The sequence below is a fragment of the Panonychus citri genome, unplaced genomic scaffold (assembly GCF_014898815.1).
Source record: "Panonychus citri isolate SS breed McGregor unplaced genomic scaffold, ASM1489881v1 Contig00011, whole genome shotgun sequence".
NCBI classification, from domain to species: domain Eukaryota; kingdom Metazoa; phylum Arthropoda; class Arachnida; order Trombidiformes; family Tetranychidae; genus Panonychus; species Panonychus citri.
This window is the reverse complement of record NW_026515416.1, coordinates 1,521,920-1,533,090: the sequence shown is the minus strand read 5'-3', so window position 1 is coordinate 1,533,090 and position 11,171 is coordinate 1,521,920. Positions and strand designations below refer to the sequence as shown.

At 34.6% G+C, this 11,171-nt stretch overlaps 1 protein-coding gene across 1 annotated transcript; it reads left to right on the top strand.

Moving 5' to 3' along the window:
- The first annotated feature begins 6,199 nt into the window (after positions 1–6,199).
- On the top strand, positions 6,200–10,925 carry LOC128390441 (DEP domain-containing protein DDB_G0279099-like). Its single transcript, XM_053350162.1, has 2 exons — positions 6,200–7,374; positions 9,089–10,925. The coding sequence occupies exons 1-2, from the start codon at positions 6,796–6,798 to the stop codon at positions 10,412–10,414; spliced, it is 1,905 nt and encodes a 634-aa protein (XP_053206137.1). The 5' UTR covers positions 6,200–6,795; the 3' UTR covers positions 10,415–10,925.
- Positions 10,926–11,171: the final 246 nt, after the last annotated feature.

Below are 11,171 nucleotides of genomic sequence, written 5' to 3'. Positions count from 1 at the left end.
TCTTTTTCTCATCATCTTCATCTTCATCATCATTCAATTCTTTCATTATCAATGTCAACTAATATAATAAGAAATTCACCATCAGAATCAACCTGACAATTTATCGTTAATCAGCTTGAGTTTTATTCATTTCTCAAAGTTTCACATTTTCCCTTTTATCGAGTTGAGTAAATAATAGTTGGTGATTTTTTCTTTGCTTCATTTGATTAGTTCAAACAACAATTAAGTTTATTTTCGTTGAATATAAATTAAGTTTATAGTCTATATTGTCTACGTTAATTAGGCACTTGAACAATATACTGTCAACTCACAATTGATTTTCATCCGAATGATTTGTTTCCGATCTGTCAAAAACTTTCCCAATCACAAATCAAACGTACTGATTACCGATAACTTTGATTTGATTTCTCTCTCTCTCTCTCTCTCTCTCTCTCTCTCTCTCTCTCTCTCTCTCTCTCTCTAAATGATCAGAATTGGTAAGCATTATCTTGACAATTAGATGATTATTATAGAACCTTAGACCTTGATCTTCAACAAATAATAAATGATTGTGAAACAATTTAGTTTATTGCAAAGTATTCACAATGATGATTGTGTCAACAATTAAAATGATCTAATCAAAGTGTTTAAATTAATCGTCACAAAAAAATCAATATTAAACTCTAGATTAGAAATTCAAGGTAATATTATCAATATTTGCTTGAGAATAAGTTCTAAGGGCAGAAAATCTTTCGACGAACTTTTGATTTAATTGGAATAAATATCGTTTGAATAAACCGCCAAATTCTAAGAATTTTATTCAACAGCCAAAAACAATAAAGGTCATTAAATTTACGATGAATTGAAGTTCGTTTCATACTCACGAGATGGAGCCACTGTTTGATTTGGAAAGAAAATTGAAAAAAGTTAACAGAACTTTCGCCAAGAACTGAATATCCACATCTTAATAGAAAATAAATCTAAACTTTAAATGTGTAATTGAAGAGATTAAAATTTAGAATAGAAGCAAGTTCATAGTCTCTTGAGCCTTTAATCCCACAGTTCAATCAATTCGACAAGAAAATCGTTCAACCAATAAACCGAACCCCCAACGCTCGTAACCCTTAATCGGCCTCTTAAGCTCTCTGATTCCCCAAAATTTGATTCGACGACAGTTCAACATCGAGAAAAAAAACGAACAAAAAGCACATTCATCTAAATTGTTCACAAAAAGTTCCATCAAAAAAAAAACTCGAAACCATTTCAATTAATTTATTTCTCTAAATCGACTGGTGGCTCCATCTTGCGAACAAAAATCAAACTAAAATCGCAGTTCTATTCTCTTTCTTGTCTCACCTTCTCCCTCCTCCTTCCTAAGGCAAAACGTTAAGAGTCCGTCAGTTGAAAATTTGGTAAACTTTAAGCTGTTTTTTTCTCTTTGAGTAAAGACTATGATGGCTTCTTGACGAGACTCATTTTCTCGGGTCCTCAGGTATTTCTTTTTGTTAGTTATCACGATTAATAAGTGATATTGAACAAAAGAAAACAATCAAACTATTTACTTGATCTAAATAGTTGATTGTCAATCGGTTTTCTCAAAGAGCCACAAGTCTTTAGCCGAAAACAAAAAGCTCAGCTTAAAGTTGAAAAATTTTAGCTGACGGACACTTGATAACAGTTGAAGTTGTGCCTTAATATACCTTGTTGTTTTACCTGTTCATCGTATTGTATGCAATATTACTAGTGCTATGACAATGAGTGTGAAGATAACATCAGTTCCTGCCCCAAAAGTTACCAAAGACAAACTAATTGTATTAAGAATTCCTACCAAGGACAATGATGAGAATGGAAGGGTGTGGCTGGACTGTTATAGAACCAAGATCCTATATAAACGCTTCTTCTCAATGCTGCCGGTTGACAAAATTGTTTATGGTTATGACTGCTTAAAACTTTTCTCGCATTGTCCTGAGGCAATAATCACACAAGTGCTTGAAAGGACAAACTGGTTCGTCAAGATTCCGAAACTAAGTAATCCGATGATAAAGATCTACATTGACAAAGGTTTGAACGTTGGTCGGTTGGTTGAAGTAATCAAACAAGAAAATTGTTTAGACTCAGAGACACGACTGGTTATGACATGTCAAGGTAATCTAATGGATACGGCGGTAATTGAACTCTCTGGCCAAAGCAGATCCAAAATCCAAGACACAATTAAAATTTATGATCAAAGCTTTTTCTTCACGGATTACTTTGCTATAAAACGGTGTGAGATCTGCTTCTCATACGATCACACTAGCAAATATTGTAATGGTGTAATAAAATGTGCCAAGTGCAGCAGATCACATCATTATCTCTGCTGTGACATCAAAACTCAACCTCATAAATGGAAATGTCCCTCCTGCCTCTCACTGGGTCACTCAGCTTATTACTACTATTGCTCTAAATATCAAAGGAAACTCTCACGGCAACTTGAACGAATCGACTGGATTTATGACACCATTCTAATAGAAAATAGACAAAATGAATAAAGAATAAAGTATAAATAATGAAACAACTCGAAAGAAAACTCACTTGAAGATTTGTTTTGAAACTCTACCCATTGCCCAACTTGAATTAACTTTTTCCGTGTCCTTTCCCTCTTACTAATTTATTTTCTCTTTTTTAACTAAAATTACATTGTCATCGTATGTACTGCTGGAAATATGGCACCGACGAAGAGACCACGAAAGATTAATGAAACAACCAACATAACTGAGGAAAGTGAAATCTTCGATAAAACAGCTCCACCAGATACCAATGCTGTCCTTTCGTATCTGAATGATATTGTGAAAAACACTCATCCTGATGAACAGATGAAACTGATCAAAGAGACCTTATCTTTAGAGGATATTGATGAATTATTGGCCATCCTTGTTAAAGAAGACAAACATCCTGAACAAAAAGAGATTAATCGATTTATTAATCTGCTGACTACACCGATTGTCAGGAAAGTAAGTATTCGGGCTGGTCCTCATCAAGCCAATTCCATTGAACAACAGGGAAAGAATAAGAGAGATATAAACATACGTTATCAGAATGAATGGAAAGTTCCTGCCTGGTGGTACAACGTTGAAGATATTGCTCTGCAGCCTCTTATCCTCGTCACGACTCGCTGTGCCGAAAAGCTGGAAGTTGGTCTCAAAACCAGGGATAGGCTGAAACAACTCATCGACACTATTGAAGAGGATCTGGAAATTGTAACGATTGAATCGGCGCGAAGCTGCTGTAAGATCTTTGTGCGAACACCCGATTCTAGAGAAAAACTGATTGTAATGCTTCGTGAAAAGTCAACTGGTGCACAAGCGGAAGTGGAATTCAACTTCACTGTACCACCACTAACTGATCCAATGATTACGATTGATGTTGATAGGACACCTGATGAGGATCGGAACTGGGAGAAGTGGCTTGAAAAACTTGAAAAGTGGAATGGCTTATCGAACAACATTATCAAACTGATAACTATCAACTCAAATACACGAACAAGTCTTGAAACCAGCAGATTCAGAGGTCAGCTCAACATTGGTTGGAGGAAAATAAATTTCTTTGATCATCTAGACATTTCTCTCTGCTATCAATGTTCACGATGGGGCCACAAGACAACCAAATGTCAGATGCTTGTGTCATGCTCGTATTGTGGTAAGCCTCATCGCTCCTTTGATTGTCCTTACAAGTTCGATATCTCCAAACATCGGTGTCAACCCTGTGGCGGAAAGATTGGGCACAACGCTTGGAGTGCAAGCTGTCCTGAATTTGGTAGACAAATAAAAATGGCCTTGCTAAGAGTGAATCACTCATATTCTCATGTCATTATACGACACCTTCAGCTGAACGCGGAAAAATAGACACTTGAAACCCAAATACAAATCTCCTATCGTATACTGCTCGTGCTGACTGATAGGTAGAGCCACTTGCTGATTAAATTGTAAACAATAATCTCTTTTCCTTTTACGTGTCACTATTTCACTTCTTCCTCTGTACTTGTTTTCTTGAAATCTCTTTGTATTGGTGCTAAAATAAATAACTGACCTTAGTAAACCCTCTCTCCTTTCTAACAAAATCTTGAGAGCCTGTGTGAGCGAATCAAGAATAAAGTTATATCTCGCTGCTTCCTTGTGCTCAGAGTGCTTTCAGTGAGATGGATGTAAACAATATATCTAACATGAATGGTACAGAAATTCTGCCTCCCAATCATGAACAATTTCTTAAATTAATCACTGAGTTTACAGATGCTGACTCGCCAATCACCTTACCGCGTTATCTATCTGACCCTGAGCCGGATTGGTTTGATCCCAGCTTGACTTTGCTTTGTGCTGAAGATGAAACGGTTATCTATTTCTATATTGACAAGAGAAATGCTTCCACCATGTCTGTGGTTAAAGAACAACTTATCTACTACAATAGCTGGACCCAATCGGATGTCTCACTGGTCAGGATGACTAAAGTTACAACAAAAACTAACAGAATGGACATTGTATTAAAAAGAGTTGCTAGAGACAGGCTCGTTATATGTAAAGAGTTGATGGTTAAATACAAGGAGACCTATTATTTGGCATTCGATCTAATTGGTGAGACACTGAAGCTTGAATATAAAACAGATAAACTTGTTAATCTACTAAAGAAAATTAAGAAGAAAAATCTACTGAAACACTTACTATACTTTGAACATTCTTCCAACAAAAAGATTGAGAATGATCTGATTACTGATCTGATTGCAGATAAAGAGATTTACTATCAACAAGATCTTAAGCTAATCAGATTATCGATTTGGCTCTAAGACAAAAGAGGTCACCACTTTAAGACTCACTCACCCCTAATCAAATAACCTGTGAATCTTAAATCACCTCATTAATCATTCACCCCTACAAAGACTAACTTATAATTTAGTTCATCTGTAACTAATTTTTTCCTTTCATTAGTTCAATTCAATTAATCTATAACCCTTTTCCTGCTATCACACTACTTTCACTCTCACTTTATCTATTGAGAACAATAATCACTGTTATCTATAACCTACTAACTCACTAAACAATCTCGGCTGTGTTACATCATCCCTTCCTTGTGCTGAAATGGAAGAAGACAATTTTCACCAAAATGGGCATATAGGGAAAAGGACCGGTATTAGAGGTAAAAGGATAATGTTCATCTCGCAAATACAACAACTTATTGAGCTACGTTTCTTTGTGGTTGATGGTAATCGAACGGTTCTCCCGTCTCTTGGACAATTGATTCAAACATGTGATGATTACCACACCTGGTCCAACAACCCTGTCAGGCTGTTTGAAGATCACGTTTCAGCATGGATTGTTGTCGATCAACTTGAGAACTTCCTCTCCTCATTAAATAGACAGAACTGGTGGACAAATGGTAGGTTCAGAATGGAGCGAATGGACACTGAAAAACCGAGTTATGTTGTCTATCATGACATGATTGGAATGGATTGCATAGAATCTAATACCTTCTGGCTGATGATGGAACCAGATTTTCAATGGGAGGAACTAAAAGTTTTAAATGTTAAAAAGACCACGGATGATCTACAAAGAGTAATTTTTACTTGTGACAATCCAAGGCAGGATTTTGAAGAAATTAACTGGCGTTTGACAATCGATCAAGAGAAATATCTGATAGCAGACAATGTTGGCCTCGATCAATGCCCTGATTGTTGTGCACACTTTTCTATTGAACAAAATCATTTGTGTACTATTCCTGCCCCAGTTTGTTCTGTTTGTAACAAGTCTAATTGTCAAAGAGAAAGTCGAAGAGGCTTCTGTGTTGGAAAACCGATATGTGCGGATTGTAAAGCCGAAAACTGTCCAAATACCCGACACCCGACGAATCACAGTACCAGATGTGCCACATTGAATAGAAAACGGCAAATTGCTATGAGCAACTCATCCTCGCTCGTAACCCTTAATCGGCCTCTTAAGCTCTCTGATTCCCCAAAATTTGATTCGACGACAGTTCAACATCGAGAAAAAAAACGAACAAAAAGCACATTCATCTAAATTGTTCACAAAAAGTTCCATCAAAAAAAAAACTCGAAACCATTTCAATTAATTTATTTCTCTAAATCGACTGGTGGCTCCATCTTGCGAACAAAAATCAAACTAAAATCGCAGTTCTATTCTCTTTCTTGTCTCACCTTCTCCCTCCTCCTTCCTAAGGCAAAACGTTAAGAGTCCGTCAGTTGAAAATTTGGTAAACTTTAAGCTGTTTTTTTCTCTTTGAGTAAAGACTATGATGGCTTCTTGACGAGACTCATTTTCTCGGGTCCTCAGGTATTTCTTTTTGTTAGTTATCACGATTAATAAGTGATATTGAACAAAAGAAAACAATCAAACTATTTACTTGATCTAAATAGTTGATTGTCAATCGGTTTTCTCAAAGAGCCACAAGTCTTTAGCCGAAAACAAAAAGCTCAGCTTAAAGTTGCAAAAATTTTAGCTGACGGACACTTGATAACAGTTGAAGCTGTGCCTTAAAAGTTTTAACTCCTTTTTTTCTCATTTCTTGATTAACCTTTATCATCTTTATTATTTATCTTTCTCTTTCTCTCTCGTCAAGTAACAAAGTAAGAATCGTCAGTATTACCTCAATCTCTCTTTCTCAATCTCAATCTCTATCCATCTATCTTTCATTTTTCTCTTTCTTTCTTTGTCTCTTTGTCTCTGATTCCATCTTGACAATCTTTACCTTTTCTTGAGTTAGAACAAAAATCAACAACAATGTTTGCAAATTGTAATAGTGAAATTTTTCTATAACAAAGTTACTTATTTGTCCATGGATAACCCAAACCAGGCCGATCAACCTCCACCACCTCCACCGCGACACTCATCAAAAATAACCCCTCCGCCATTACCACCAAAATCAAATTGTTGGGTCAATTCAATTTCCACCGTTCCAGCCAGTGTTAAGTGTAAAGGTGCTTTTGGTAATAATAATCGTCGTCATCACTCAGCATCAGCCTTATCGACAATAACAACAACAACAACAACAACAACAAAATCACCAATAACACCAACAACAGTAGCAGTAACATCAACCACAACAACAACCAACAACAACAACCATTCAACTTTAACACCAACATCCAATGGATTAAGAAAAGATGATCTTAAGGCCATTCAAAAAAGAGCCGTTCTTGAGTTTTATCTTAAAAAGAAGCAGCAACAACATAAACACTCAGCACCAACGACCCCAACAACCCCAACAACACCACCAACGACAACAACAACTAATTCACCAACACCAACAACAACATCAACTACAACAACAACTACAACAACATGTACACCTCAACATCCTAAAAATCATAAAATTGAAAAATCATCATCATGCAACATTTTTCATCTTTCAAATGTAAGTCCATTTTCTTGCTATTGCTCTTGCTCTTGCTCTCTCTCTCCCTCTCTCCATGTCTATGTCTATGTGTTTATACTTGAGTTTCAGTTTCACTTTTACTTTTATCATCTATAGACAAACATTACAAAGTGAATACATGATAACTACAACAACATTAGTTATAACAATAAAAACAATCTTACTAGACTCTTGAAAAGAGTAATATCATCATCATCATCTCTCTGTCTCTCTCTCCCTCTCTCTGTCTCTCTCTCTCTCTCTCTCTCTCTCTCTCTCTTCATCTTTTGAGTCCCTTTTACATTTCTCTTGATTCCTACCACTCTAATTCTCAATTTTCCATCGTTATCATCATCATCTGCTGTTCTTTTGTCATCTTGTTTATTTATCATCATGATCTTTCAATGTTGTTCTGATAAATAGTAGAAGAGGGAAAGATTGAATCACCTGAAAATCCTCTCAAACACTTCCATCTCTCTCTCTCTCTCTCTCTCTCTCTCTTCCTTTGTTATTTATTCATCATTTATGCTTACCTTTTATTTAACATCATCTCTCACCTCAGTGTCCTTCAGAGGTATTCAGTAGTTTAATCTTCATCTTAGTTCATATTCATCATCCTTTTGTGATAATACACCAAAAAAAGATCTTCAATAACAATAATATCAGCATCTTTTTAGTGCCACTACAACCTGTTAATTCAATTTACTAAGTCTCCTGATGCTCCAAAATTCTGATTAATACCATGATAACCAATGTGAAACTGTTTACCAGGTAAACACACCTAATACCATGAAAAGAAGATGAAATTCAGAGTCAAAGTTTTTCCTCCTTTTTCATCTTGTTGATTGATAAAAGAAATAAAAGTAATAGAACTTTCTGTTTCTATTTCTACTTCTTCTTCTCCTGTTCTTTCAAGAGTTTTACTTTCGTTTCTCGAAATCTTTTCTATTTATATATACACTTTTTACTATTCTTTTGCCATCATCAACAATCAAACATCATCAAGTCCATCATCATCGTTATTATATCATCCATATCATCTTCCTATTTCTTTCTTAAACCTTATCTTCACTTGATCATGATATCTTATTTCATCATTGTCTTTACATGTGGTTGGTGTTTATATTGGTTTCTATATAATTCACTTTTTGTCCCAAGTCCTCGTATAACTAACAATTTAATGCCCAAATCAATTCGTAAAGCTACAATTATCAAAAAGGTTTGCAATTTACTAACAATTGACCAACAATTTAATTTTCTTATTTATCTAAAGTACAGCAGATGATTACTTTGCATTCACTTTTCTCAATCTCATCTTCTCTCTTATTTTTTTTTTCTTATTGTTCTCTTCCCTCATCATCATTATTATTGCTATGATCATTTCTCTCCCTTATTTTTATCTCTCTCTCTCTCACACACACACACTAACTTACTCTTCTTTATTTGATTGACCAAACTCACTCCACCCATTCAGACTCCCACTTCTCTCTCTAATCAAAATACCATCATTTTCTTGATTGTCTGCAAATGACACATTAATTAGACTCTACATTTTATGCAGAAAATGATATTAATGCATAAACAGAAACCATTAAAAAACCGTAATCTCCTTTTTCATTCTCACAATTTTCACATCAATTTTTTATCATCATCATCATCATCATCATCTTTTCTTTCTTTCTCTCCTTATTTCTCACTGTGTGTTTACCTTTAGTTTTCCCTGTTTACTGGATTTGGTTCAGCGGCCTCTTCAGATGGTTACAGTAGTGGCTCACTGTCACCAACCTCATCTCCATCATCTCTTGATATTTTATTGATTGACTCAACTTCTGCCTCTTTATATCATCATCGACAACAACAACAACAACAACGCCAACCACTCACTGCAAACTCAAATAATAATAATACTACTACTGATACTCGAGCAGTTTGTGGTCATTCTCGTGTCACTTCTGCTCCATCTCTACCTACACCTCCATCTCCTCCTTCTCCATCATCTCCATCTTTAACTTCTCCTCGTCTTTCCATTTCAAATACTACCATTTCTCCTCATGAAATTATTCCAAAGTTATCTTCTGAACACCTAAACTGCCTTCGAGTTGACCATCGCCAAATAACAAATGATATACTTTCCAATAATAAATTGGGCTTAGAACTGGTCAAAAAGTTAACTCACCTTGGGATTACCTGTCCTGAATCAGAAAAGATTGCAATTCATTTGGAAGAGATTGAAAAGGTCACTCGACTTTTATTATCATTGTCAAGTCGCTTAAAATCAATTGAATCAACTATTCACAATTATTATAATAATAATAAATCAAATCACAAGGCTCTCACAACAACAACAACAACAGCAACAAATCAATCTACTTCAATAATGGGTGGCGGAGGTACAGTGGGTAATAACATCACTTTTACTTCCGCTTCAAATAATAATCATAATGATAATAATAATAATAACAATAATAATGGTTGTGAAGACATTGTCAGTTCCTCATCATCACTGGTTAACAAAAATTCAACATCTTCTTCATCATCTGGATGTCTTGAAACTTCAAATGATAATAACAATCATGATAATAATAACCATCACCTATTATCATCATCACCACCAATAACAACAACAACAACAACATCATCTTCATCATCATCATCAACAACAACTACAACCACATTAATAGCCTTTCCAAATTCAGCCTCTGCCTTGATGGACAACAAAGATAATACATGCAACAATCAACATCATCACCAAGCTCACCTTTCTCATCCGCATCCCGAATTGGAATCACTTTTATTGAAACGAAATAAATTACTTGGACAATTAGAGGAAGCATTTGAATTGAAGCAATCAATTAATAGGACAAGTCAAACAATTTTGGATAAGATAATAATTAAATATTTCAAGGATTCCAATGAAGATATTGACTCTTTCACTAGGTTCATACAATTAAAGGCTAAATTGATTGTTGAGGAGAAAGAGTTGATTGACAAGATAGAGGAGAGACAATTATTTAATTTAACCAATGCCACCACCACTTAACAGCAAATTTTTTTTAACAACAATTAAGCAACAACAATTACAAGGAAACCATTTTCATTTTATGTTTTTCCTTCATTCTTGCTACCATTAAGATTATTATTTATATTCAACGTCTCTCTCTCTCTCTCACTCTCTTTCCTCCCACTTTTATCCCATCTTTATCTTCATCTTCTTTCTCATCATCATCTTCATCATCAACACCATCACCTCAGCCAACATCAACAATATCATGCTCACATCATCGTCTTCATCATCATCTGCATCTTCATTTTTTTCATCCTGAATTGAAATACAGACGCACATACATGTAACTGTATCAACAAAGATTGAAATGAACATTATCAGCTGAGAATCAAATTTGACTGCTGAATCAAAAAAAGAAGCAAAAAAAAGGTTAGTTGATTTAGACTAAACTTTTAAAATTTGCTTTAAATTGATTAATGTTAAATGTGAATTGTGAACAATTTAAATTGATAATAATACAAATGAAAAAAAAAGTTCATACAGAAAATTCATTGAAAACATGTTTCATTCATTATTTAAATTGATTGTTATTATTACTGTTATGTCTCACTCTTTCTTGATCATTTTATTGATTATTATCACAATAATATGCTAATTAACGGTAAATCTATCTAATAATATCATCTCCTTATCATTATAATCAATAATATGATGATGATTAATATTAAATATGAGAGGAAACGTTGGATCTCAATTTTTAAACGAAACAAAAAGTAATTCATCTAATTTTATC